We start from the raw sequence: 27,305 nt of genomic DNA on the forward strand, positions 1-27,305 counted from the left end.
TAACCTTTACTTTATAAATCTTTCCCCCCATTTCAAAGTCCATCCCACATACACACTGCATAAATTATTTCCAGGATTATGCAGGTTTCTACATGTTTGAAGGTTTTAAATTTAGATTCCAATTTAGAGGCATTGATTCTGAAGCACCTCCACCTCCGTCCCCACCTAAACACGGAAGAGATTGGCCGAAGCCATCAAAGTCCACCCGCCACGGAGGAGGAGGGGCTGCTGAGATTAGTTTCACCAGGCAGCTCAGAGCACAGAGCAGGGGACGCTCCTCCTCCCACAGAACAGTCCCACACGTCCCCAGGGACATGCGCCTCTGCGGGACTGATCGTGCTGACATCTGTCCATCTCTCAGACTGAGCAACTCACTCAGTTTTCCAAGCAGCAGATGCAGCACCTTTGATGCCACCGGTGTCCCAGAGCACCCTGATCCCAGAGAGAGTCCCTTTCTGGACAGACCCACAGAAAGGGAGGCCTTGGAGGTGGGCCTAGAAGGAGAGGGGCTGAGTGAGGGACACACCCACAGCCCTCAGCCTCGTGGAGGGTGGCGGTTTTCCACAAAAGCCGCCGGTAGGTGTTTCAGCTTCACCCCTGTTGCCATGGGGCCCAGCAATGGCTACTGGCCATTTCACAGGCCCAGGCCCCCATCTTCCAGGGTTCACGGTCACACTGCTTCACCGGGTAGAGCCTCTNCCGGTGTCCCAGAGCACCCTGATCCCAGAGAGAGTCCCTTTCTGGACAGACCCACAGAAAGGGAGGCCTTGGAGGTGGGCCTAGAAGGAGAAGGGCTGAGTGAGGGACACACCCCACAGCCCTCAGCCTCGTGGAGGGTGGCGGTTTTCCACAAAAGCTGCAGGTAGGTGTTTCAGCTTCACCCCTGTTGCCATGGGGCCCAGCAATGGCTACTGGCCATTTCACAGGCCCAGGCCCCCATCTTCCAGGGTTCACGGTCACACTGCTTCACCGGGTAGAGCCTCTGCAGGGAGAGGAGGGAGCAAGGCGACCAAAGCAGGGGCAGCTGGGAGGGAGTCATCTGGGACACCATGGGCCAACAGGACCACTGTAGCCAGAGGGAGCCGCTTCCCTGTCCAACCAAGAGAAGATACTGCAGGAGCCAGGGCCACCTTTATCTGCTGCCTGACTAGATGAATCCTCTGGGGGAGCTCTCAGTGTCGCTGCCGCCCAGCTCCCAGCCAGGGGCCAGGGCCCTACGCACCTGTGCAGGTGGGATGGGGGGGAGGGGAGGGCATTACATCACCCTCATAGGCTGCTGAGGCTGTAGGTGGATAAGCTCCCCTGCAGAGGGGAACAAGCAGGTGACCCACAGCCAAACCCCAACCTCAGGAAAGGCGCTACGATACTGTGGCGGTGCGGTAGGCCACACACCCAGATGTGGCCAAAGTAAGGGCCTTCAACCAAGGCATGTCTATAGGTCGCTGAAGCAGAGAGCACTGGAAAGCCCCTCAGGGGAGGCGAGTGTCAAGGGGTGGAGAGGAGGCCTGCACACACCAGGATGGGCAGGGTGGCAGAGTCACAGAGAGGTAGAGCAGGCATGACAGAGAGAGCTGTGGGCCCTGCCCACCACACTCCCAACCCCCCCCAAAAAAGTCTCCACATGCAACCAGGCCTCTTCCTGGCCTCATCGTGACAACCACAACCAGGCAGCACCTGGCTGGGCCCTGCATGGGCCTGGCATGGACCCAAGGGTAGAGTCTGGGGTGGGGGGTGGTGAGGGAGGCAGCATCCCTGTCCTTTGAGGGTGAGGCTGCCCAGGTGCAGCCCTGGCCCAGAGGAGAGCTGAGAGAAGCCTGGCGGATTCAGCCCCCCACTGCTGCCCCATCCCAGCCCCCACCCAGGAAAGACCTAGGAGGCAGGGAGGAACGCCCTTCACTTCCCACCCTTGGGGAGCGCCGAGGGTGGTCCGGGCTGAGTCACCATGATGTGGTAGATGGATTCCCGGAAGCGCTGGTCCCGGCTCAGCCGCTTAGCCACCTCCTTCAGCTCCTCTATGTTGTTGGCTTCCAGTTGGGAGGTCATGAAGGACTGGGACGGCTTCACTGGGGAGATGATGGCCCCACCAGCTTGTGAACAGCCCTTCCTCCAAGGCTTGGCCCTGTCCCCAGCCCCAGCCCACCTTCCTCACTCACTGCCCCACGTGGTGGTGCTGGGAAAACTCAGCCTCTTCCCATGCATGGGCTCCCCCAATCCTGGGAAAAACCCAAGGCTAGTGGAGCAGGTTCAAGGCCACACTGGCCTCAGAGCTGGGCCAGCCCTTCCCATTCTGCCATCTGCACTCTGCCCTCTTCCTGCCTTGTCACTGAGGCCTGTGACTATCCCCATCCCATCAGGGCACACAGACGCCACACTCACTGTCATTCCAGGTGGTGCTGGACCGGCGCCGGTGGAAACGGCAGCTCTTGATGCGGCGAGTGGCTGCCTTGTGGATGTACACGGAGTTCTTCATGATGACTGGCATCTTGGCTTCCAGCTCCGCGTTCCGGATGCACTCCTCGAAGAACCCTGCATGGAAGTTCCATTGCATCCTCCACTTCCACCCGGTTCCACCCAACCCCTCCCAGGCTCCAGGTGCCAGGCGAGTGAGAAACTCCCTGACCCCATCTCTTGGGAAACCAGCGCCACCTGCTGGGAGGAGCAGAACTGCAGGCTTTCCCCTCCCGCCCCTACAGGAGGTCCAACAGCCAAAAGGAAGGTGCGCTGCGGAGATGCCTGCAGGCAGGATTCTGGAGAAACTCCATCAATATAGAGAACATCTAATGCACAGCAGGCCCTGTGTGGGGCTCTGGGCTCTGTTCCAGATTCCATGGGGCTGGACTTGGCTGTGGCCGAGCTCCAGGGCTGAGGGGCAGGCACCAGAGGGCAGGGCTTACTCTTCAGATGGCTCACGTCAGCCCGCATCCTCTCCTCCTTCTCCTTGTTCCGCACCTTGGAGTTGAGCCCTTGTTCCAGGCTTCTCAGGGCTGCCTCAGCCTCCCGCAGACGTCTCTCCAGGTCCATACGGACCTTCACCTCAGCCTGAAGGGAGAGGGAAGGAGGGAGATGTGGGGTCCTGGGCAGTAGTTGCCACCTGCCCTGGAAGCGTTCCCTGATCACCCCCAGTTGAAGTGGGCTTTCTCGTCTTTGCACGTGGATGGTAGCTACCACCTCTGGCCTTGTGTCTTAAACCCTTGACCAGATGGCCTGGACTCGGCCGTACATGAGGCAATGATGCCCCACAGAAGCATTGCCCCGCAGAAGCAGCAGACTCTCTGCTTCCCCTCAGGACAGCCTGCCCCTGGCTGCTCAGGTTGGCAGAAGCATTCAGGTAGCTGCCAGGTGTCGTGCAGGGCTGTGAGGGAAGTCTCCAGGTGAGAAAAGGCACCTTGAGCTCCTGCTCGGCCTGCTGCTTCTGCGCCGTCAGCTCCTGCAGCGAGTTCTGCAGTGCCTGGGACTGGCTGGAATAGAACTCACGCTCCTCCTCCAGAGCCCGTGAGCGCTCCTCGTTCTCCTTCATCCTGCCCGGAGGAAGAGGCCCTCTGTCACGGCTCACCCAGGGTTTCCAGGAGCAGGGCTGTCCTTCATAGGCAGGCCTGGCTGGAGAGGCCCTGAGACCCAGGCTTCAGGAGCCCCTGAACGTTCAGAGTCCTGTCACCCAGGTGAGGAGAGGAGTATAGTCTTAGAGTCAGAAGACCTGAGTTCTGAGTCCAGGCCTTATTGGTTCTGTGACCTTAGGAAAGTCCTACAACCCCTCCATGGCTCAGTTTCCTCATCTCTAAAAAGGGGCTAAGAGGGCCTTCCCATCAGGCCACAAAGCAGAGTTATACGGACCTAGTGACTGTCAGGATGGCTCACATCATCACAAGACAACAATGCAGTTGGTTCTGGGTAGTGAAGGTTCTGTTCCCATTTGCCTGATGGGAAAACTAAGTCCCAGGCAAAAGAAAGTGAGTGACCTATCTGGGCAATGGCAACTAGAACCCTAAAGTCCAGGTGTCCAGTTCAAGGACAAATACTGCTCGCCAAAGTCAACCATGAACTCGAGGGCCCTGGGCTCCTCACCGCTTCTCTGCCAGGAGCTTTTCCTCCAAGAGCTGCTGCATCTTCTCCTCGATCTGCCTTAGGTTGCTATGGAGACCCTCATCGGGAGAGGGCTGCTCGCTCCGACTGGCCAGCGTCTGCAGGTGGTTCTCATTCTCCTCCAGCATTTCCAGGGTCTTCTTCTTCTCTATGGAGAGCTCCTGGCATGGAGGGAGGGAGGAGAGAGAGAGAAGGGAGAGAAAGAACCTAATTTAAGCTCTGCACCGTGGCTGCCCTCAGCTGCCTCCCAACTCCAGGGAGCGAGGCCCTACACTGGGATGCCCTCTGGGAGGCCCACCTGCAGGAGCTTCGATCTTCCCTTGAGTTCAAAGGCCGACCAAGATCTTGCTCACAACAAGGCAAGGTTACCCCTCCACCAAGGGAGTAAAAGAGGAGCCCAGCCAGGCTTCCCAGGGAGGCGGCACGTACTACAGCCAGGGCCCAAGACACAAGGGCACCATGACCTTCTGGGGTTCTCGTCCCTCCAGGGGCAAGTGTGTTGGGGTCATGTGATAAACCCCAACAGGACCAGACTGGAGACGGTTTGCGTCGTCCCCATTTATCAGACTGGGATCTTGCACTACCCAGGAATTCTGGGGCTGAAATATCCATGGAAACCCCTCCCACGATGTGAACTGGAAAAAGATAAACAAGTAAAGGCACCACAAACAAAGCCCGTCAGTCAAGCGAGAACAGAATCCCTTGCATTCTGCCAGGCAGTTCACGAACGCAGTAAACACTACGCTCTCCAGGACATGCCAAGCTCACTTTAAGTGCTGGGCTTGGAAAGACCTTAAGACTCAGACTAGTGAAGTTTGCAGTTTGGAAAACACAACCTAGTGGCGTGTTAAGTGTGATAACAGATGTACAAAGTGCCGGGGGAGCCCAGGGTGCAGAGCAAATTTCTGCTGTGAAAAGTCAGGGAAGCTTGACCACAGTAACGTCTAAGCTAAGCCTCAGAAGGATGACGGAGTTCTCCAGGCAGAAAAGAGGTGAAAGACATTCTGAGTAGAAGGGACAGTACACGCAAAGGTGTGGAGGATGAGAGAGCTTGGCTTCCTCAGGGCACGTGAGCTCAGTGGTTTGGAGGAGGGGGTGGGGAGTCTTTGTTCAGGGTGTGGAAGGGCAGCAGAGGGCAACAGGGGAGGAGAGGCTGGCGCCAGAGTTTGCCCTTGCGTGCCATGCTGCAGAGCTGGCACTTTGTCCTTGACACATCATGCCTTGTTATCCCCTTCCCAGTTTCTGTGGTATCAAATGGAGGTGACCTGAGAGTTGATTTCCCTTTGTGCTCAATTTCGCCCTGGAGTAGCTAAGTGAAAGAGCCACAAGAAGGAAGTGGTGAGAGGCCCTGCTGCCCATCCTAATCAATCCTCCATCTGGTGTAAAAATATAAGCACTAAAGAAGGTGGATTTCCTGAGGCCACGGTTATAGCAAGGGCAAACTTGAATTTGCCCTTCTGGGTCCTGCTATGGGCCTCCTAAGTCGGCTGGAGTTCCCAATGGTCCACAGAGAGGAGACCCTTAGATCAGCATCGTTTTGTGCCCTGTTTAGCTTTGCAGATGGCTCAGTAACTGGAGAAATACTGTTGGATACTGAAAAAAACAGTATGTGGCCGAGCCAACCAGCCCGCCTCCTGGTCAGCCAGCCCCACTGATGGCCCCTCACCTCCAGTGTCTGCTGCAAGGACTCTGTGAGGTGCCTCAGCTCCTTCTTCTCTTGCTCCACCCCCTTGAGGCATCTTGCAGTCAGTTCTAGCTCCCTGCGGGCACAGAGGGTATGAATGAGGCAGTGCCCCCCCTTCCCAGTTCCCTTTGTACCAGGATAGCTTGTTTCACCTCCCAATAAGGCTCGCTGGGGTCCTTGGAAGGCCAGCCCCTCTGCATGCTTGGGCAGGGGCCCAGGGCTAAAGGAGGTCCCAGCTGAGTGGGGCTGAAGTCACTTGCTGCAGGTACTCATGCACTTGTCAGTGCGGAGAAACCTAGGGCCACTCCACAGGCAGAGAAGTGCTAGGGGACCTCAAGGGTCTTGATCTCACCCCATCTTCCCTGGACAGTCCCTGCTAGAACCCACTCACTCTGAGATGGGACACAGCTGAGACCTTTCTCTGGATGACAAACTCCTTGCTGTTTTGTTTGTTTTTTCTCTTTTCCTTGCTGCTTTCTTAACAAGCCTGGGCCACCTCACACATCTATACCTGCTTTCCGCTCCTCCTGCTTGGAATGCCTTTCCCTTCTCTGGCCCAATTTTCCAAATCCATTTCCAAGGCCCAGCTCAGTCTAGTCTCTGTTCAAGCCCGTATGGATTGTGCATATATTTAATTCCTATAGCACAGGGAGTTTGCCCCATGCCTCCTAGCACTCAGTCACATGGTATCATGTTGAGGTTTCCTGGGCGTGAGTCTGGTTTTCCCAGCCAAATCCTCAGGACAAGGACAAGTCTTCTATTCAGGGTCTGGCATAATCCTGGATGTGAATGGGTGCTTGGGCGATTTGCCCAAATCTTACCCAAATCTTACTATCTTACTTAGTAAGATTTCCTGAGCTTCTCCCTCCCCCAGTTATATGTCTAATGACTTCCTTTATGAGGCTGTTGCAGAAAAATCTTTCTGGGCTATCAGTGATGATCAATAGTGATGATGATGGTGACAACGATGCTGACCATCGATAACCACACCACCATCAGCAGCACCCAGAGCGAGAGCCTCCAAATTCCTGGATAAGCTGCATCGGCACGACTGAGGGAGCTTTTTAAAAATACAGACTTCTGGGGTCTACTTGTAGGAGATTCTAATTCTGTTTAATTATAATGTGCCACTGGTTTGCAAGCCACACACAGGACTAAAGATCCCAAGGGATGTCACTAGCCAGAATGTGAAGGGATTGTGCAAGAAAGACAGGCGGTGTTAGGGATCCTGGCTAATGGTGCCTCCAGGCCAGCTTGGTCCTGTCTGCCCTGGGTGAGTGGGATTGGGCAAAGGCAGGAGGGCACGTCGCTTAGGGCATGCCTGTCTGCACCTGCCCATGCCCCAGTGGGGTCCAAAGCATTGGGAAGAGAGACCAAACCAAGTCATCAGGTAGTGACGGTCCCCTGGGCGGGGGGCCTCCCCACAGCTGACCAGGAGTGTGGTTTGTAGGTGCCCTTGCCCAGCTGTGCCCTCCCCTCCCCTCCAGGGCACCACCACCACCTCTTGATCTGCTCCTGCTCCACTCTCAGCTCCTGCACCACCTCCTCGAACTGCTGCTTCTCAGCCTCCAGCACCTGGTTAAGGCGCTCAAGCTCCTGAAGAGAATAGAAAGGAGAGTCACAGGCACAAAGGGAACCTCCAGTGTAACCCAGGGGCCCTCAGGGATTCAGCATGGTCTGGGGCCCACGCAGGACCAAACTTGAAACTGAGTCCTGCGGAGACCTGGCCCCCTCAGTGGGGGGGTCACAGTGTCCACCAAACCGAAATCTGTGGTGAAAACACCCTTAGCGAGCTGAAGGCAGGGCTTAGGAACGATCCCAACATCACTTCCTGAGATACATTATTCTGGACGCCACTCACATTCTAAGGCATGCTGGCTGACCCTCAAGCCCTGGAGGATAAGGTGGTAAGTGTATTTCCATTAAAGATCCCTGGAGCAACATTTACAGGAAGTGGAAAAAAAAAAAAGCCATTTTCAACCCCAAAGTCAGAGCATAAGAATTCTTTTTTCTCAAGGCATCTGCGAAGCAATGAGAGCAAGGCGCAGCAGCTTCCCCTGTACTGAGCCCCCAGGCAATGGGACAGCCAGAAAGTGCAGAGCAGGCTGGAGCGGGCTGGCCCAGGCGGCCAGGCCACCCGCCAGGACTGCAGGCAGATGTGTGGGTCCCCTGGCCTGCATCCTCCAGGGGTCCTGCTGTCCTGGGTTTCAACAGGGCAGGCTGTGTTGGGGGTAAGCGTCAAGGGAAGCTCAGCTGGCAGCATTTTTGTGGTGACTGCTTTGCTCCTCCACATCTCACACTGTGGAAGGGTACTACTTCTAGACGCACTTTCTTTCTCTTCTCCTAGTTCCAGATTATACGCTCACTTTTCACCCTGGGGCTGCGCCCTCAAGGTTCATGGAAACCCCACCAAGAGGTGGGGCCGTCTGGAGGGAGGAGCTGCCATTGGCTTCCAGAAGATAAAATGTAAAAAAAGCGACGAGATCCATTCCAAACCCCATGCCCTCCTTTCCCAAACTTCTTACCCCCCAAAGTCACTCCTGTTCTGTTCTAAAGTCACTCTTCCTTTCCATTTGGATCATTGGCTCACTAGTGGCTGCCATGAGGGCCACTCACTGGCATTCTGATGCCCCTCCGGGCACAATGCAGGGCCACAGTGCATGTGCCGAAGCTGGGCAGGCCCATGGGACAGGCTAAGACCAATGGAATGTGAGCAGAAGTGTGTCACTTCCAGGCAGATGCCTCCAAGAGGCAGGGCGTGACACACTCTGCCCCCTTGCCCCTGCCATGGCAGGTGCTGCACGTGACGGAGGCTTCACTGGCCCGAATCCCTGAGAGGTGATGTGGAGCTGAGCCCCCAGCTGACCCATGTCGCCACGTGAGAAAGGGCCGTTTGCTGTTCACAGCTACTAACATGTTGGAGTTATGCATTACTGCAGTAGACACAGCCATATATGGACAGAATAGACACTTAATTAAAATGTTATTCTTGTCTACCCTCCCCCTTTTAATTGATAGAAAAGTTGAGTTTCAAAAAGTTTGAAAACCTTGATTATACGTTCTCCATAGCTGACACTTGGTGTTGCTAGTGATGACAACTTCCCTGTGGACTTCAATTCAAAAAAATGACTTATTTCCTCTCTCTGATGGCCTTTGCCTGCTTGGCAGGGCTGTTCAGGGGGCTGGGGAAGTTACAGGCTACAAGCATCCCTGAGCTTGGACTCGAAAAATCACACAGGCAGCTTAGCTCTCATAGGCACCTGGCTTCTGCTGCTTCAGGACAGATCCCCCAGGACCCAGAGGGAGGATGCCACCCCCGCTCCAGGGTCTCCCCTCTGAAGAGGCCCTTTCTCCAGAACTCCGACTTACAAATGCTTCTCTGTACTTACCATGACACTTGGGTGTCTTTTTGTTTTGTTTGTTTGTTTGTTCTTTAAATATTTTATTTATCTTTAGAGGGGAAGGGAAGGAGAGAGAGAGAGAAATATCAATGTATGGTTGCCTCTCGTGAGTCCCCTACTGGGAACTGGCCTGCAGCCCAGGCATGTGCCCTGACTGGGAATCGAACCGCAATACTCTGGTTCATAGGCCCATGTTCAATCCACTGAGCTACACCAGCCAGGGCTAGGGTGTCTTTTTGTAATTGAAAGTGGTAGAAAGTAAATGATTAAAATGCCATGGAAATGTCCATACACTCCTGGTAAGAGTGTAAATTAAGTACAAATTTTCTGAAAAGCAAGTTGACAACAGGTATCAATAGTCTTGAAGCTTCTTGCCCTTTGAGTCAGTAATTCACCTACAGGATTCACTACAGAAATATTTAGAACAGTAGACCAGGACTGATGTACAAGTCACCTCTCGCACGCCCCCAACAGGGGGCTTGGCCTGCAACCCAGGCATGTGCCCTGACGGAATTGAACCGGTGAGCTTTCAGTTCACAGGCCAGCATCCAATCCACTGAGCCACACCAGTCAGGGCAGAATAATGCATTTTTTAAAAACACTGAAATTAAAAAAAAAACAAACACTGAAATTAAACACAGAAGCTGACAATAGCTGTCAACTATGCAATTAAGGATAAGTTTGTTTTCCAAGTTTTCTACAAAGATCACAATTTCTACCATTAGGGAAAGGTTACGTATAAGAGAGGAAAAAGAAAGACAATCCCCTTCCTGGTTGCTCGCTTCTTTTGCACCTTTCACTCCCCCTCTATGGCTCTTAAATGAAGCTGATGTCCAAGTGCAGCTGAGAATGCTGATTAGAGTGAAACCTTCAACCTATAAGCATGGAGCAGCCAGAACCTCCTGCTCCTGCAGCCCAGGATGGTAGGAGCGTTGGCAGTGGCCTTGCCACAGACTGAGGCCAACCAAGATCTCTTCAGTTAAAGCCTTTCTCCCCACACAGTGTTGTTCTCCTGACTACTGGGCTTGACTTAAGTTGCAGGAGCATGAGGTTGGAAAGGAGACACTAGATGGCAAATTCCAGCTCAGTGGAAGGACGAACTTCCAAATAATGAAGCAACAATGCAAAGGCAACCTCCGGAGGGAGTGAGTTGTACATCACAGAATCAGGATCAACATCCACCGGGAAGGTCAGCCAAGAGCCTCACTTTGAAGTGCGAGGTACTTTCTGACTCCAAGAGTCTGTGTTCTGACTGGAGCACCCTGGGTGGCAAGAACCCTGCCTGACTGGCCCTGGGCATTTCTGATCTCCCATGTGGCTGCCCATGCACAAGGCTGTGCCCTCACAGTTTAGCCAGAAAAGAAAATAATGACAGGCCGCCCTCCTCCAGGGAGGGAGAGAAATGAGGCCACAGGGAGCTAGGGACACCAGGGGGACCTGGGATGAAAAAGCACATGGTCTTCTGGCCTCGGGCAGATGAGCCCAGGATGGCCGCCCCCATACTCTCTGCCCATGCCCCAGAGTCCTGGCCCTGTTTGCCCACGGGGGCTGTCACGGCTGCACCATCACACAGCACATGTCTGCATGGAACTTGCCAGTCCACTGAGCGCTCCCCTCTTTTCTATTTCATTAAACCTCACAGCAACCGGGAGCTAGGTGGGCACGGCCATTACTCTTATCGGAGCAGCACAGGTGGAGAACCTGAAGGTCAGGGAGGCTAACTTGTCCAAGGCCACACAGGCAGCGGTAGAGTTGAGATGCCAACCTGGGACTCCTGACCCCAGACCCTGAGTCTGCCTTTAGGCCCAGCAGAATCTCCAATCTCTGGATGGAGACCAGAGAATCTCCATCTCATCACTGGGCCATTGTCCCAAATGCCCTTTTAAGTTGCACAAGACACACTCAGACAATCTCCATGACCTGAAGTGGGGAGGGTTAAAGTGCAGGGGTTAGGCAGACCCCTTATACGAATGATTAAGTTGAGGAAGGAAAAACCTGGACGGAGTGACTCAGTGAGTTTTATTCCTGATCTGGAGCAGCCTGGGCACGGTCCCCTCCCTCCTGCCAGCCCAGAGCAGCCTTCACCGCGGCAACCAGCTGGGCCCTAGTGAGTCTCACTCACATTTTATACCAACCCCCCCAAAAGAGGGAGTTCAAGCTGACAGGCACCCCTCTTTCAGAGTGCTACAGCTTTCAGCGAGGCCTGTGTGCAGTGGGTCTCCACTGTCCTCATTTCCTGGCTAAAGACCTAGATAGAGTGTCTAAATTTTCCTGCGGCGGATGGCTGCCCCAGATTCAGCCTCTCTGATGGATAAGGCTGTCTGTCTTCCTGCCAGTGGCTGTCTGTCACTCCATCCCATCCCCTGGCTTCCTGAGTTACCTGTCTTTAAGTCACTGATAATGCACTGGAAGCCTCACTTCTCAAACTGTGCAGAACTGTAGGAAAACTGCTCAAAACGCTAACGTGGGACCTAGAAGGAGAACCTGAGACACAGGGGCCCAAATGCTGCCATCACCACGCCAGTCCTCAGACCCACGCAGTCCTAACACAAATGTTTAACAGGTTTGGTTTGGGAGTTCTGTTTGTTTGGGTTTAGATTTTTACATTGTTAACTGAAAAAATGATTCTGAAGTCCAGCTGGAAGAATAAATGAGCAAGAATATCTGATAAAAATTTGGAAGAAGAGAAATGAGAGTGAATGGTCCTACTGGATTAAAGTCAAGATGTAATGTAAAATTACAAGAATCAAAAATGTTCATTCTGAACTTCCGGCCAAGATGGAGGCGTAGGTGGAAACACTGTACCTCCTCACACAACCAAGTTTAAAGACAACAAAGATTTAGCGACAATAATGCAACCAAAACAGACAGAAAAGCGAACTGTACCAAAGTCCGACAACAACGAACCATTTATACAGACCGATAAGAGGGGTGGAGTCGGTGGCCAGCGAGGAAAGAGGGGTCGCAGCAGGAAAAAGTGGCCAGACCAACGCAGGTGGTGGTTGGCAGATCCCAGGCGCAGGGTGGCAATGGGCAGACCCAGTGAGGGCACAAGGCAGCTAGCTGACCACGGTCACATATTCACACACACATAAACCAGGCAAAGGAGTGAGCAGTGAGACAGACTGCGCAAACCAGGGCCCCAGCAATGGAAATTAAAGCCTAAAAGCACCAACTGGAAAAACTTTGGGGGGTTGAGGTGCAGGGAGAGGCTCCCTGGCTCACAGAGAGTTTGTTGAAGAGACCCACAGGGTCCTGGAGGGTGCACAAGCTCACACACCCGGGAGCCGGCACCAGAAGGGCCCAATTTGCTTGTGGGAAGCAACAGAGGGGACCGAAATCCAAGAGAGAGCGGAAAGAATGCCATTGCCCCTCTATGACCCCACCCCCACATACAGCATCACAACCCAGCGATCTGGGTTGCCCCACCCTGGTGAACACCTAAGGCTCCACACCTCATACCTAACAGGTGCAAACAGACCAAAACATTATGGCTCAAGAAGAAGAACAGCTCAAAGCCCCAGAGCCAATACTTCTAAGCAACCAAGAGATAACCAACCTATCAGATGCACAGTTCAAAACACTGGTGATCAGGATGCTCACTGAACTGGTTGATTTTAGTCACAAATTAGATTGAAAAAATGAAGGCTACACTGAGTGAAATGAAGCAAAATGCACAGGGAACCAATAGTGATGGGAAGGAAACTGGGACTCAGATCAATGTAGTGGACCAGAAGGAAGAAACAAACAAACAGAAAAGAATGAAGAAACAAGAATTCAAAAAAAAAATGAGGAGAGGCTTAGGAACCTCAAGGACATCTTTGAACATTCCAACATCCGAATTATAGGGGTACCAGAAGGGAAGAGGAAGAGTGACAAGTGGAAAACTTATTTGAACAAATAATAAAGGAGAACTTCCCCAGTCTGGCAAAGGAAATAGACTTCCAGGAAATCCAGGAAGCTCTGAGTCCCAAAAAAGTTGGACTCAAGAACGAACTCACCAAGACACATCATAATTACATTAGCCAAGATTAAAATGAAGAAGAGAATCTTAGAAGCAGCAAGAGATAAGGAGATAGTCACCTACAAAGAAGTTTCCATCAGACTGTCAGTGGATTTCTCAAAAGAGACCTTACAGGCAAGAAGGGGCTGGGAAGAAGTATTCCAAGTCATGAAATCCAAAGACCTACAGCCAAGATTGCTCTATCCAGCAAAGCTTTCATTTAGAATGGAAGGGCAGATAAAGTGCTTCTCAGATAAGGTCAAGTTCAAGGAGCTCATCATCACCAAGCCCTTATTATATGAAATGTTAAAGGGACTTATCTAAGAAAAAGAAGATAAAAACATGGATAGTAAAATGACAGTAAACTCACAATGATTAATAACCACACCTAAAATAAAAACAAAAACAAGCTGAGCAAACAACTAGAACAGGAACAGAAGTACAGAAATGGAGATCACATGGAAGGTTAGCAACAGGGGAGTGGGAGGAGGAGAAGAGGGGGAGAAGGTACAAAGAATAAGTAGCACAGAGGGTAGGTAGAAAATAGGGGGAGGGCAGGAATACTATGGGAAATACAGAATCTAAAGAACTTATGACACATGAACATGAACGAAAGGGGGAATGGTGGAGGATGTGCAGGGTGGAGGGGAATGAAGGGAGGGAATTAGAACAACTGTAATGGCATAATCAATAAAATATATTAAAAAAATAAAATAAAAACTTTGACTCAAAAAAAAAAGTTCATTCTCCCTGACCAGTGCAGCTCAGTGGATTGAGTGCTAGTCTGCGAACTGAAAGGTCACTGGTTCAATTCCCGGTTGGGGCACATGCCTGGGTTGTGGGCCAGGTCCCCAGCTGGGGGGTGCGAGAGGTAACCAATCAATGTATCTCTTGCACGTTAATGTTTCTCTATTCTTTCTCCCTCCCTTCCCCTCTTTCTAAAAATAAATAAATAAAATCTCTTTTAAAAATGTCTATTCATTGTTAAAGGGTCTTATTCAAGAAGAAAAAAGATTAAAAATACCAACAATAAAAATGGGAACAAATACACATCTATCAACAATTACTTCAAATGCAAATGGACGAAATATCCCAGTGAAAAGACATATGGAGGCTGAATGGATAACAAAACAAGATCTTTATATCCACTGTCTACAAAAGACTCACTTCAGAGCGAAAGACACCCACAGGCTAAAAGTAAAGGGACAGAAACAGATACGTCATGCAAATGGAAACAAACGAACAAAAATCAGGGTAGCAATAATTATACCAGACAAAAATAGACTTTAAAACAAAGAGACAAAGGAGGACATACCAATTCCATTTCTGGGTATTTATCCAAAGAAACCCAGAACACTAAATTAAAAAGACAACCATATGTTCGCTGTAGTATTCTTTACAGTAGCCAAGATATGGAAGCCACCTAACTGCCCGTGAATAGATGAATGGATAAAGAAGAGGTGCATACACACAACAGAATATGACTCAGCCACGAAAAAAAATGAAGTCTTGACACCTGCAACATGGGTGGACCTAGAGGGGCTGTGCTGTGTGAAATGAGTCAGGCAGAGGAAGACAAGGGCCAGATGAATTCACTTTTATGTGGAATCTAAAAAACAAAATAAATGAGCAAGCAGAACATAAACAGACTCATAGATACAGAGAACATTTTAATAACTGCCAGATTTGGCAGGGGAGGGTGTTGGGGAGTGGGTGAAAAAGGAGAAGGGATTAAGAAGTGAAGATTGGTAGTTACAGGCAGTCACAGGTACGTAAAGCACAGCACAGGGAATTCAGTTAGTAGTACTGTAAGTATGGACGGTGTCAGACGGGCACAAGATTTCTTGGGATGATCACTTAGTAAATTATATAATGTCTAGTCACTGGGTTGTATACCTGAAACTAATATAATACTGTCCATCAACTATAACTGAAAAATTAAAAGATATTTAAACTAAAAAAAAGTTCATTCATAGAGTCATTCCACAAACATGTATGAAGTGCCCAACCGGGGCCAGGGGCTGTTCCAGGCCCTGCGACCATCTGGGGTGCTACGGGGACATGACCCAAGGGCCTATTTCTGAGCCCAGTAAGGATGAGCAGTGAGCACGAGTCACATCGAGAGGCAGGCATGAGGCAAGGCTGCCGCCCCAGCCCTGTGCCTCGCCTGGGAAAGGACAGGGAAAAGCAACCAGGCAAAGGGCAGTGGCCTCCCTCCGTGGGCCTCACTGGGCAAGCCACTCTGCAGCTTTGGGCCTCAGGCAGGTCACGTGCAGGATGGGCCCATAATTAATTATAACATGACTGGGATACTAACAAAAACAGATATCCACTAAGCATGTGTTCCATGCCAAGCCTTTTATGTTTAACATCTCATTAATCCCCACAATGCTCCTAGTTAGACGGGTTCAGTTATTATCCCCATTGTTCATGTGACAATGTTGATGGTCAGAGAGGTCACTTGGCCAGAGTGTGGCTCTAGGGCCATACTGCAAACCACCACCCTCATCTGCCCTCTGGGGGATGTAATGACTCAGAACAGGCAAGGCCCAGCACTTCGTGGACAGTCCAAAGAAAGTGGACTTCAGTGACTCCCCACCACCATATGAGGCACAAGCTGCCTCAGGCCAATGCTTAGCCCCCTTGCGACTTGTACTATCGACATTTAGAGAAGGAAGGGACCTGGAAGATAACCAACTCCCTCACCCTTCAGGTGCCAGAAACCCCTCTATAAATCATTCAGGCCATCCCAGCCCCCTGTGAGTATCGCCCGCAGCAAGCAGCTCATTACCTACCAACACAGTTAATGAAATGCTGGGATGGTTCATTCTCTGGAAGGTGGCCAGCTACTCTTTATACTTTGCTCCCTGGGGCTGGCCAGAGGAAACACACTTCTTGCCAAGAAGCTACTGCACATCTCAAGCACTGTCATCTCACTGGCCCTCCTGCTCCACCAGCCTGACTTTCCAGCTGGTTCTCTGGGTGTGCCGCTCCGCTACATCCTTCCCTCGTGCCAGAAACCGAGCCCTACACCTAGGCTGTTCAGGGCCCCCGGAGTGGGGGTGGGGTGGGGAAGGGTGGCGATTCTGAGCAGCCTCCGTGAGCACCCACCTCTCTCTGCTCCCTCTGTAGGCAGAGCTCTTCGGTCTCTTCCATCAGCTTGTCTGCCAAAGCGAGCACACACACACACTCCATGAAAAGCTCACTCCAGATCCGGTCCTGAGGGGTTGGTGCCTCGGTCACCTCTGTCACCCTCAGTTTCTCCTAAGGAAGAGGTCAGCTCGGCCGCACCAGGCCAGCCAGAGGGTGGGACCAGCCCCTGGCGATAGGAGCTGCTACCCTCCTTCCCTGTCACTGTCCCTGCTGTGTGCATGCACAAGTCAGGGATGGTCTTATCCTCCGAAGCGCAAGTGAGTCTCTGCAGCCCCAGGGGCTGCACGAGTGTCTGGCTGGTGGCGGAGGGCCATCCTGGGCAGTGAGCGGTGCCTGGAGCAGGCAGAGGGGAGCCTGTGTCGGGGTCTTAGGTATCTAAGGAGGTGCAGGGAAGAGGTCCCCAGGCAAAGGACCAAACTCCAGACCCAGCTTCTTTCCCAAAAAGCACGTTAACCAGCCAGTGAGGGGCACCAGGGCCTGGAACCTTGAGGTCAGGCAAACAACAGAACGTTGACTCTATTTTCGGAGCCCTTACTGCGTGCTTGATGCAAGGGCTCACAGGCGTTTTGTCACATAACTCCATCCCCCCACCACCTCCAATAGCTCAGGGCTTTTTCTGTCACCAGTTCAGAGAAACTGAAGCTTAGAGAGGCTGTGCTACCTAAAGACATACACAGCTGACAGATAGGTGACAAAGCTGGGTCCAGAGCCCATGCTCCTAACCAGCAGGCTCTCCTGCCTCCTGTCACGATGCCCAACAGGATGCTTATTATAAAGCCCTCCAGGCTCCAAGCTGGTGTCTGGCTTGCTCCCCATAGCCTGCTAAGTCCTGCCCACGACACCAACCTTGGTCCTCCAGCAAGCCTCTGGCCCCAAAGTGCTACCATCAGGGAATCTCAGCTCCCAGCCTGCCCCTCCAGCCCACCTAAATACTCCTGCTTCTCCTTGGCCAACTGCAGCCCCTGAGCCTCCAGGCTTTTGATCATGGCTTCTCCCAGCTGGGCGTTCTTCCAGGTCCTGGGGAGGGAGGGCAGATGGGACAGGATAGAAGAAATACAAAATCGTGAAAACAGAAGGGTACAGGAGAAAGAGAATGTGAGTGTTTTGTGTGTGCCTGTCCCTTCTCTCCAGAATCCCAGCTCGCACTCACCCTGGCACCCTGGTCTCTGGGCATGCCGCCAGCCTGGATCGGTTACAGCCCTGGAGGCTGGCCCAGGCTGCAAAGTGGGCCACTGTGGGCTGGGCCAACAGCACTTTTGGAGCAAGGAAGAGATTGCTTCCTGGTTGCTCTCTACAGAACTGAATGCCTCCCATGCGGCACATGGCCTGGCATGGAGCGTGCACTCAGGGTTATTTGTTGAACTAAAAGCACGACCCAGCTTGAGTAGGCAGGTGCCAGGACAAGGGTTTACGGGCAAATGAATTGTGTTAGGCTGGAGGTTTCTGAGACGGGGCCCTGACTTACAAAGCTCTGCCTGTGCCAGGATTAACTAGTGGGCCTGGGGAGATGGGATGGGGCTGGGGAGGTAGCCCAGTCCTACCAGTGGTGCTGAATTCACTCCGGGGGTTGGGGACAAATGGTGCCTGTGCCTGCCACCTGTGACTTGAGGCAAGCAAAGCTCGGTGTGCCTGGTCAAGCTCACTTAGGAGACCTCTCCCAGGTGCTCTAAGCCTGGCCTCTATCTCCTCTCGCCCAACCTAACCAACTCCCTGTTCTCAGAGAGGCCCAGACTTTCTCCTCCCACCCTGCCCTCTCCCTGCACCCTCAGTGCCCGCGAGATCCCAGCAGAGAGACAGGGAGATCAGAGTCAGCCCAGCCCGCACCCCTCTCCCTGCCACCTCAGGCTGCCCCCACCCCTGCTGGGAGCACTTACACCTTCCCTGACTCCTGCAGCATCTCCAGCCACTGCGTCTGCTCAAACTCGGACTCCGCCGCCAGCAAGATGTTCCCCTGCCAGGAAGAGGGGCCACGTTGTACCTGAGAGAAGGCCATTCACAGGACATGGAGGCCACCCCAGGCCTCCACAGGCCCAGCTCTGCTCGCCTCCGCTCACATCCTTATGGCACTGACACCTGCCGCCCCCGACGCCCACCACTGAAGGGGTTGCCCCAGGGGCCTGGGGGTCCCAGAGAAGGCCCTCTGCCCCTGCCAAGCCCAGGCTGAGACAACAGCTTTACTCACATGAAAGTCCTGGTGGGAGATTCTCATGGCATAGGGCATGCTGGGCTCTTCCCTGGCCTCCACCAGGCAGCCGCCCAGAGGGATGACGCCCTGAGAAAGAACCAGACCAGGAGGCTCTCACCCTGCCCAGCCCAGGTCACTCAAGGTCTGTGGGAGCCCTCAGCCAAAGCTCAGAGATGCTGCGGGCTCCAGGCTGAAAGCCGGACCAGAGGTCTCCCAGGAGGGAGAGGCAGGACCCTGTGGCTCAAGGGCACAGGAGGCTGGGGGCCCAGCCCAGAGAGGGCAGGGGACTTTGTGCCCTAGGAAGGGTTTGTGCTCCAGACTCTTTTAGATCAGAAGAGACAGCCTCCTACCCTAACAGAACACCCTCCCCCAGTGTGGCCCTGGGGAGAGGCCCCCTCACCTTAGGATGTATATTGAAGTACTTATTGGTTTCAAAGCTCTTTTTTTCACTTTCAGAGTAGTAAAGAAGAAAGCTCTCTTTGATGATGAAAAACCTATAGCAGGAGGTGGACAAAGAGGGACAACAAGGAGAGAAGGGTCAGGTCCCTTGGGGGCCCTCCACTCACATGGGGAGCCCGTGGGGACACCAACTCATCCTCACCAACCCACATTCCACCTCTGAGCAAAGGCCTCAGCTGGCCCGCTGCCCACTGCCCCAGGCAGCCTGGCCCTCACACCAGTGGGCAGCTGAGGTGGGAGGCCCACAGTAGCCCCCAGGGCTGGCTCCTCCACCCCTCTCGAGTCATCACCCTTGGCACAGGGGAACATCTGCGCTACATCCTCCTGGGTACCCTCAGCCCCTTGAGCCGTTGTCTCCAGTCCCTTAGTGTCTCCCCCAGGAGGGGCGGAAGGGGCGGGAGGGAAGAAGACACAAGATTCCCAGATGAGTCTTCTGACAAGCGATCAGGAAGGCAGTCGATCAAACGAAACGTGGGAACCAGGCTCGTGGGGCCAGGCCTGCAGCCTGCGTGTGTGTGGCGTCTGCACTCCCTTTGCCCTCAGCCTGCTCCACAGCCTCCTTCTGAGATGCAGGGTTGAACTTAGGACTTCTAGGCCCCTGGTGCTTTCTGACTGTTGGGGAGACAACAGCCTCAATGCCCACACGTGGAGCACTGGGGACTCCCGGGGGACCACCTCAGGATTCACGGTCAGCACTGACGAGGATAAGATGATCCCCTTGAGCCTGGGTGTCCCTTTCTCCTGGGGCCCCTGCTACTGCCGCTGCTGTAGTGAGGGGCCTGGGCATACTGGGAGCTGCAGGGAGCTGGAGCCAGCTCAGATGGGCTCACAATAGCCATCGGGGTGAGTTTCCTCTGCTCCGAGCCGGTGATATTGTGTTGGTAGCTTGCTATCGGTCACAGTGGGATTATTTACAACCATGAGCATCATCAGATACCACAAAACACTGTTCCCCCACCCCGAGACCCCATTGGCAGACCACGGACCAGCATGCCCCTTGGGGCAGGGCTTGAAAAGTTGCTGGTCAGCATCACTAAGTCAGCGAATTTCCCCCAGCCCCCTGAACTTTTTTGAGGCCACAGCTGCTGCACGAAGGATCCCTGGGACTGCTGACAGTTGCCATCTCACCTCCCCCAGGAAAGCAACGCACACTTTGTCTTTTAGTGTGTGTCTCACGCCCACCCATGTTCTCCATTTGCACTGACCCTCTCTGCCCAGCCAGAGACCAAATGGCACTATGGATCTCAGAGGCGACATCCTGCTAAAACCAATTCTCCCCAGGCCTTTCTGCCCACAGCTGGGAAAGAGCGCATGGACACCACCCTCAGCAGGACGGTGAGGACATTCTGGGCCCTCCAGCACCTGACCCCTGCCCACCTTCTCAGCTTTCCCCCCACTTCTGCCCGTCGGCCTCTCTGCTCAGGTGAACACTGAGCGCACTGCTTCACACCTCACCACATCCTGCAGGATCCTCCAGGGCACTCCCTGGAATGCCCTGCTCTCGCCCCCACCTGGCAGAACCCTTCTCACCCCTGAGGGCCAGACCAGCCCATGCTGCTGTCTGAGCTCCTTCTTCTACACCTGCTGACTGGGCTGCGCACTGGCACTTAGAGCCACGGCCACACCCCGTGTGCCCATCCTGTCCCGAGGATGACATCGGGGTCCTGGAGGACAGGCCGTATTCACTCCAACCTGTGAGCTGAGGGAGACATCCCTGCCTGTTTCAAAGGACCTTCAGAGAGTCATTAGGAACACAGGCTTTGCATCACAGAGACCTGCCATCTCCCACCTGGGGGGCCTTGGGCAAGTGAGCTCACTCTGAGCTTCAGTTCATTCACCTGCAGAATGAGGGGCAATAACACCCACCTCTGCCAATCACCCTGAGGATGGGAGGAGAGTGTGCTTTTCGATCTGCCAGGCCGGCCAGAGCCATGCATCCCCCACCCACAGGAAAGCATGAGCCGGGCAGCTCGGCGGCCCTGGGGCCCTGCTCTTCCCCTCGAGTGGTTTCCCACGTTCCGCTATGGACTGAACTAGGCGCCCCGCACACAATTCATATGTGGAGCCCTGACTCCCAACCTGACTGTCTCCAGAGATGGGGTCTTTAAGAGGCACAGTAAGTCCTCCCTCACGGCCATCGATAGGTTCTGCAACTTCAAGCAAATTGACTCATAACAAAATTAATTTCACCATAGGCTAATTTATGTATATGAGTTAAGTTCCTATGGCCTCTCATCAACATTATAACGAAGTGACGTTGAACAAAATGACTTTATTCCAGGCCTTACCATGATAAGGACAGATGAGGCCCAACAGTGGGGCCGCAACCTGACAGCACCCTGGCCTTCTGTGAAAAGGGGGCATTCCCTCTCCCTTGGACACAGGGGCACAGTGAGAAGGGAGGCACCTGCGAGCCAGGAAGCAGATCCTTTCCAGCCCCCGACCATGCTGGCACCCTGACCTGGGACTTCCAGCCTCCAGAACAGCGAGCAAATGAACTTCTGTTGTTTGACTGAATGGTTTAACAGATGGTTACCATCTATGGTATTTTGTTATGGGAGGCTGAGCTGACCAAGACAACTACCTTCTTGCTTTCCTGACACCTCTGGAGACTCTTCTCCCAGGACAAAGCACTGTGCCAGGGGCTCGGGGGCAGGGTGTGGCAGGCAGATGACCACTAGGCAGGTGGGCAGGGAGAGAAGAGGGGCTGTGGAGTCCAGTGACCTCTGTCCCTCCAGCTGCAGCCTCAGGCAAGCTCCCAGCCTGGCTGAGCCTTCCTTCCCAATTTCCTCTATAAAATGAGGGTGCGGGTATCTGTCTCTTGGGGCTGCTGTGAACATTCATTCGTTGATTCAGCAAATGACTACCTCCTCCCTTCTACAGGCCCTGCAGAGTTGTCTGGCTACCCAAGGGCTGGGCGGTCTCATGGGCAAGCTGCCGTGCTAAGTGCTCTATAAGTAGCAGGATATTTGATCTATGTAACTCTTGCAAGGTAGGGCTCTTTGATCCCATTGTGCAGATGAGAAAACTGAGGCTTAGAGGTGAAGTACTTCATACAAGGTCACATAGTGAGGGCAGAGGTGGAGCTGGGATTGCAACCCACAGACAGTCCCAGCTCCTCCTTCCCACATCACACTGCCTAAGGGGCTGCTTCCTCCCTCGTGCTGGCAACTGGGCGGGAAGGAGATGGGCCAGAGGCTGTAGGTATGAAGACTGAGGTCATTGAGGGTCAGAGCTCTGCCACTCACCAGCAATGTGACCAGGACAAGTCACCTGATCCCTCCAAGCCTCGGGTCCCCTCAGTGCAATAATAGTACTTATTACCTTGAGGGTAATAATAGTACCTATATCTCTTAGTGTTATCCAGACGATTAAATAAGTTTGTTCACACAAAGATTTAGAACACTGTGTGACACATGACAAATAATTCAATAAATGCTCGATTTTATTAGTACTATTATTATTGGGTTCAGTATCCACTGCAGCCTCCCCTGACCTTTCTCATTTGTGCTCCCATGGCTCCTACCAGTGGGAGCTGCTGGCTGCTGCCCAGCTGGCGGCCTCCCTGTCCCCCAAGCACATGGCACTTTCCCTCCCTCTCGTCTGGAGCCCCTCCTTCCATCCAGGCCCAGCTCCACCCCTGCAAAGCTTGGTCCTCAGCCCAGCCCTCAGGACCCTCCTTGCCCACCCCACTGGGCAAGGTAAAGGCTGGGGAGCATGTGCAAGGTAAGGGTCATGACAATCTTGGCTGCCTCCTCTCTCCAGTCATACATAATAGTGTTTTCACCTCTAGATTCAGGAGCACTTATGAGGGGCCAAGACACACACTTTGCCTACTGTTTTAGTGACATTACCTTATGTACATCTCTCACAATAACTCTAAAGGTGGAGATATGTTTTTCTATTCTACAGGACAGGAAACTGAGGCACAGAGATTAAGCGACTAATAAGCAGCAAACCTGGAACTCAACATTGCTGACAAAGGCCACATTCTCCACTGTGGTACTCTGCAATGCCTGGTCCTCCTCACCCTGTGGCACTGCCCTGTCTGCGAGCTACGGGCCAGCTCAGGTCAGAGAGTGTTAAGGAGCCACCTGGTACAGGCAGTTACTATGCTGGGTCTCGGGGCTTGATGATTCCCTGCCCTGAAGGAGCTTATAGTCAAATGAGGGAAAGCAAGTAGAAATCAATAGTTTAAAAAGTAACTAATGTTTCTGGAGCTCTTCCTTTGTGCCAGGCTCTATTCTAGAAACATCATTATGTGTGTTAACTCATTCATTCCTCACATGAGCTAGGTGAGGTAACGAGTACAGAGAACTTGAGTAATATGCCCCAGATCACACAGCTGGTAAGAGGGGAGCTGGGACAATTAAAATGTTTACTACAACACCGTGAAGCACCAGGGTACACGGGGACCCCGTGAAGCACCAGGGAACACCGGGACACCGTGAAGCACCAGGGTACACGGGGACACTGTGAAGCACCAGGGTACATGGGGACACCGTGAAGCACCAGGGAACACCGGGACACCGTGAAGCACCAGGGTACACAGGGACCCCATGAAGCACCAGGGAACACCGGGACACCGTGAAGCACCAGGGTACATGGGGACACCGTGAAGCACCAGGGTACATGGGGACACCGTGAAGCACCAGGGTACACGGGGACACTGTGAAGCACCAGGGTACACGGGGACACTGTAAGTTTGTATGAGATACAGGAAGAGTGCAGATCAGGGAGGAATGAATGGTTAAGGTGTCTGGCCACAGGGGTTCTCTGAGAGGAGGGTTTTGAAGAATGAATAGGAAGGAGTATCTTAGGAATCTGTGAGGGAGCAGAAGGGGGAGACAGACAGATGCATTCCAGGAATAGAATGGGTGTGTGGGGGTTGGGGCTACCGGTGGCACTTAGTGGATTCTGTGAATCAGCTCCCCGAGGCAGGGACTCACTGACCCCCTTACACCACAGGGGAAGGAGGCACAAGAGGGAGTGTAGCCCCGCCTGCTGCAGGAGGGACTGGGCTGGGCCCTCCCCATCAGGGGCTCCAGCCTTGAAGTTGTGCAGAAGAGCTTAGAGAGAGGGACCGGAATTCTGGAGACAGCATTCTGAACCCAGGGAAGAGTTCCGCTGTGCGCCGGCCCAGCCCCGCCATGGGGTTGACACTGGCGGAGGCTGAGACGTCCCACCCCTTCCCGCGTCTGCTCTGAGGGGCCCAGGTGTTTGCCAACAGCACCTGTGTCTCCACTGCTCACAGACTAAGGGGAGAAAAGCCATCGACTTTACCCTCCAAACACCTCTCCCTGATTCTCTTATCTCTGCGAAGTGATAGTTTTTTATCCCTTTTTCCTTTTGTTCCCCACAGGGAAAAAAAAAAGCTGAGCCTTTAGTTCAAGGGCATCTTGCAGCCCAGGAAGGGACGGGCTGCTTGGGCGGTAGGGTTTGGAGGCCCTGAGATGAACCTTAAGCGGAAGAAGCTTTATGAAAGCCAGCCGGTCACAGCTGGTTCCATCCTGCCCATTCCTTATTTATGCAGCACAGGAGCCTTTCCAGGACCCCTCCCCACAGCCGCCCAGCAAGGGCATCGATTGCCCTAATGGCACGGCTCTGCGGGAGGGGCCTGAGCTGCTCACTCCCCAAGCCTTCCTGTGGCTGCTAATGAGCTGAGGTCCGGAGACTCCACTCCACAAATGGGGAACCGGTGCCCAGGGGCTCTGCTGGGAAGTGAAAGGGGCCTCCGCTCAGCATCATGCCTCTCCCACCCCCAGACACTGGCTGGCTCTGTTGCTGACCCAAGGCTAATACACCGAGTGTGTGTGTGTGTGTGTGTGTGTGTGTGTGTGTAAGGGGGGAAGGTGCATTTCTACGACTGTGACATGGACACAGGCCCAAGTGGGCAGACAGGATGTCAGTTTGTTCCTGAGGCCCAGAGGAGGGGGAGCCTTCGCACAGTGGAAGCTCTAGAATTCTCAGACTGGGTGTTTTTTTGAGTGGCTGGGGGGCTACTGAAGGAAATTCTCGGGGTGTGGGCAGTGCTACAATTCTCCACACCCTCCCTAGCTCCACTACCGTGTCTTTAGCTGGGAGCTTTTGTCCCTGACACCTCCCAACTCTGGGTGCAGGAGTCAGGTCCCCACAACTGTGGATGAAGAGGAGTCAGAGACGTACTCTGGGGGGAGAGGTGCTGGTCACAGGTTCTTAGCATTTACCAGGGATGCAATCAGGTGAAAATGCCTGGCAGCAGAAGTCTTGGATGACCAGGCCCAGAAGCAATACCAAGCACAAGCAGCCAGGCCCAGTGGAGGGGCGTTGGCTGCCTGGAGCAGCAGAGGTAGCAGAGAGAAAGGCGGGGCACACTGCTAGTGGTATTTGAAAGCACAAGCACTGGAGCGCCCCATAGAGACAAGGCTGTTCCCAGCCCTCGGGGGCTACAGCACAATGCTGGAAGCCCCTCACAAGATGTGCCCCATGCTGCCCCAGGCCTCCGTTTAGGGGATCAAAGATAAGCTTAACTTTGGAGGAACTCCAGGAGCCTATATCCCATTAAGCCCCAGAGAGAAACCTGGCAGGACTAATAAGTGTGTGACACCAGCCATGTAATGTGTGAAACACCATTCACAGCTCCGTTTGATCCATGATCTTGTAGAAATACTAACTTATTCATGAAAATAGACCATTAGAACCAACCACTACGAACTACATCCCTGTGATCTGTGGTCCCGGAGACATCTGAGGCCCCCTAATGAGAGGTAGACTCACCGTGTGGGATGGGAAGGGGCGTCTGGACACACTCCCAGTTTCCTGGCAGGGTCGCACCTCCAGGAAGCTGGGTCAGGGTCGGGTTCTATAGGCCATTCCAGTAGCGAATCTCAGAACTGAGATTGGCTTCAAGGTGGAAACTGTCCAGAAGATAGTCCATTGCTCCTGAAACCAGTGTTGGGGCTCCCCTTCTTCCAATACCTTTCAGGCCCAGTGGTAAGTGGAAAGCAGCTACTGATGCCTAGGGCGTTGCCTCTGAGTTGGGGACCAGGAAGCTATGGCTGCTCTGACCCTCCCCACTCCCCACACCCTCCCAGGGATCAATTCTTTTGGCAGAGCCAATCCATCCCCAGCCCCACTCTCCTCAGTTTCTGCTTCATTTCCACCTCAGCTTAGTCTCTCCACTCCTTCCCAGTTTCTCTGCCTGAAGCACTGGAATCTCTTTTCTCTCCGCCCAGGATGTTTTGTTGGTGGTGATGGTGTTTTTTGTTTGTTTGTTTTTAATTACTGCACGGGCTAGTTGGAGGGGTTGTCAACATCAGCTCTTCCAGGGCTGGGCACAGACCCTTTCTGGCCCCTCTTCCCTCTCCTGGCCTGAGTCTTTTAGAAGATCCCAGAGTGTGCATCGGTGGGGGCAGGGCACCCGTGCCACACCTCTCTGCCCACCCCGTGGCCTGGCTGAGGGGTGACATGAACCTAATGGAATTGGCAGTGGGGGGTCCCAGGAGGCTATCTTGGCTGCAGATGGAGCTTCCCCTTACCAAGCAGAGTCTGGCCCGAGTCTGGCCCAACCTGACCCAGCTGGGCTCCCACCAAGGCCACGATCTCTTCAGCCAACACCTATCCTCCCCACCCGCGCTTAGATCCATTCCACAGAGAATAGACCCCTGCCCCAGGCCTACAGTCCCACCCCTGCTCCACCAGCTCTGGGGCAGAGACGAACTCAGCCCAGACTGGGATCCACACTTTGCAGGGGAGGCAGCTTAGAGTGAAATGAGGGGAGGCCAAGGTCACAAAGGGAGGCAGAGGCAGGATGGTAGAGAAGGGGATACGAAGGGGTCCACAGGCCTTGGTCTCCCTCCCCAGGTAGTCCTCAGGGGACGCGGGAAGCGCACTCACCGCCGGGACCACTTGGCTGATGGCCGCCCGAAGGGCCGCTTCCACAGCACGCCGTAGAGCTGCACTTTGGTGCTGATGTCCAGCGCGTCCGAGTCGGCCTGCTCCAAGGACGGCGAGGGCGACACCGAGTTGGACTTGGACATGAACATTCCGCCTTAGTGGGGCTGGCCCGGCCCGGCCCACCCACTCCCGGGGACTGCAGGGACGCTAGGTTCCGGGCGAGCGCGGACGCGCTGAGGACGACTGCGGGAGACGGTGTCCGCAGGCCGCTCCGGGCGCCGTCGGGGGCGCGTCCCAGCCAGAGGAGACGCGGAGCGGCCGACTCAGGAGCTGCTGCATTAAAGCGCGCGCGGCACCCAAGGGGCCTGGGGCGCGGAGCGCGTAGCCTACGGCTGGGGCTCGGGATTGGGGCCGGCCCAGCGGGAACAAGGGCAAGGCGGGCGGCTCAACCTCCTCCAGCAGCAT

General features: G+C 53.8%; 1 protein-coding gene across 2 annotated transcripts; it reads right to left on the reverse strand.

The window, feature by feature from the left end:
- Positions 1 to 716: 716 nt before the first annotated feature.
- On the reverse strand, positions 717 to 27,060 carry PLEKHD1 (pleckstrin homology and coiled-coil domain containing D1). 2 transcript variants are annotated; one of them, XM_037031300.1, is made up of 13 exons: positions 26,841 to 27,060; positions 18,907 to 19,000; positions 18,504 to 18,593; positions 18,196 to 18,272; positions 17,247 to 17,338; positions 16,280 to 16,332; positions 7,266 to 7,360; positions 5,747 to 5,840; positions 4,063 to 4,241; positions 3,386 to 3,518; positions 2,895 to 3,039; positions 2,377 to 2,526; positions 717 to 2,063 (listed from the first exon to the last, which is right to left on the reverse strand). In XM_037031300.1, exons 1-13 carry the CDS (start codon positions 26,987 to 26,989, stop codon positions 1,894 to 1,896), a joined length of 1,521 nt encoding a protein of 506 aa, XP_036887195.1. In that variant the 5' UTR covers positions 26,990 to 27,060; the 3' UTR covers positions 717 to 1,893. The 2 variants fall into 2 exon arrangements, with proteins under 2 accessions (XP_036887195.1, XP_036887194.1); XM_037031299.1 differs by having other exon boundaries at positions 18,196 to 18,299.
- Positions 27,061 to 27,305: the final 245 nt, after the last annotated feature.

Source organism: Sturnira hondurensis, unplaced genomic scaffold (assembly GCF_014824575.4).
Source record: "Sturnira hondurensis isolate 20B ecotype Veracruz unplaced genomic scaffold, ASM1482457v3 Scaffold0021143, whole genome shotgun sequence".
NCBI lineage: Eukaryota > Metazoa > Chordata > Mammalia > Chiroptera > Phyllostomidae > Sturnira > Sturnira hondurensis.

What these genes read in the sequence shown, in the direction of transcription:
- PLEKHD1 (XM_037031299.1), bottom strand. Translation starts at nt 26,989, where the DNA reads ATGTTCATGTCCAAGTCCAACTCGGTGTCGCCCTCGCCGTCCTTGGAG. An exon ending in ACTTCAATATACATCCTAAG is followed by an intron (nt 18,594 to 18,906) that starts GTGAGGGGGCCT and finishes GTTCTTTCTCAG; the next exon opens with GGCGTCATCCCTCTGGGCGG. An exon ending in GGAGAAGCAGGAGTATTTAG is followed by an intron (nt 16,333 to 17,246) that starts GTGGGCTGGAGG and finishes TCGCTTTGGCAG; the next exon opens with ACAAGCTGATGGAAGAGACC.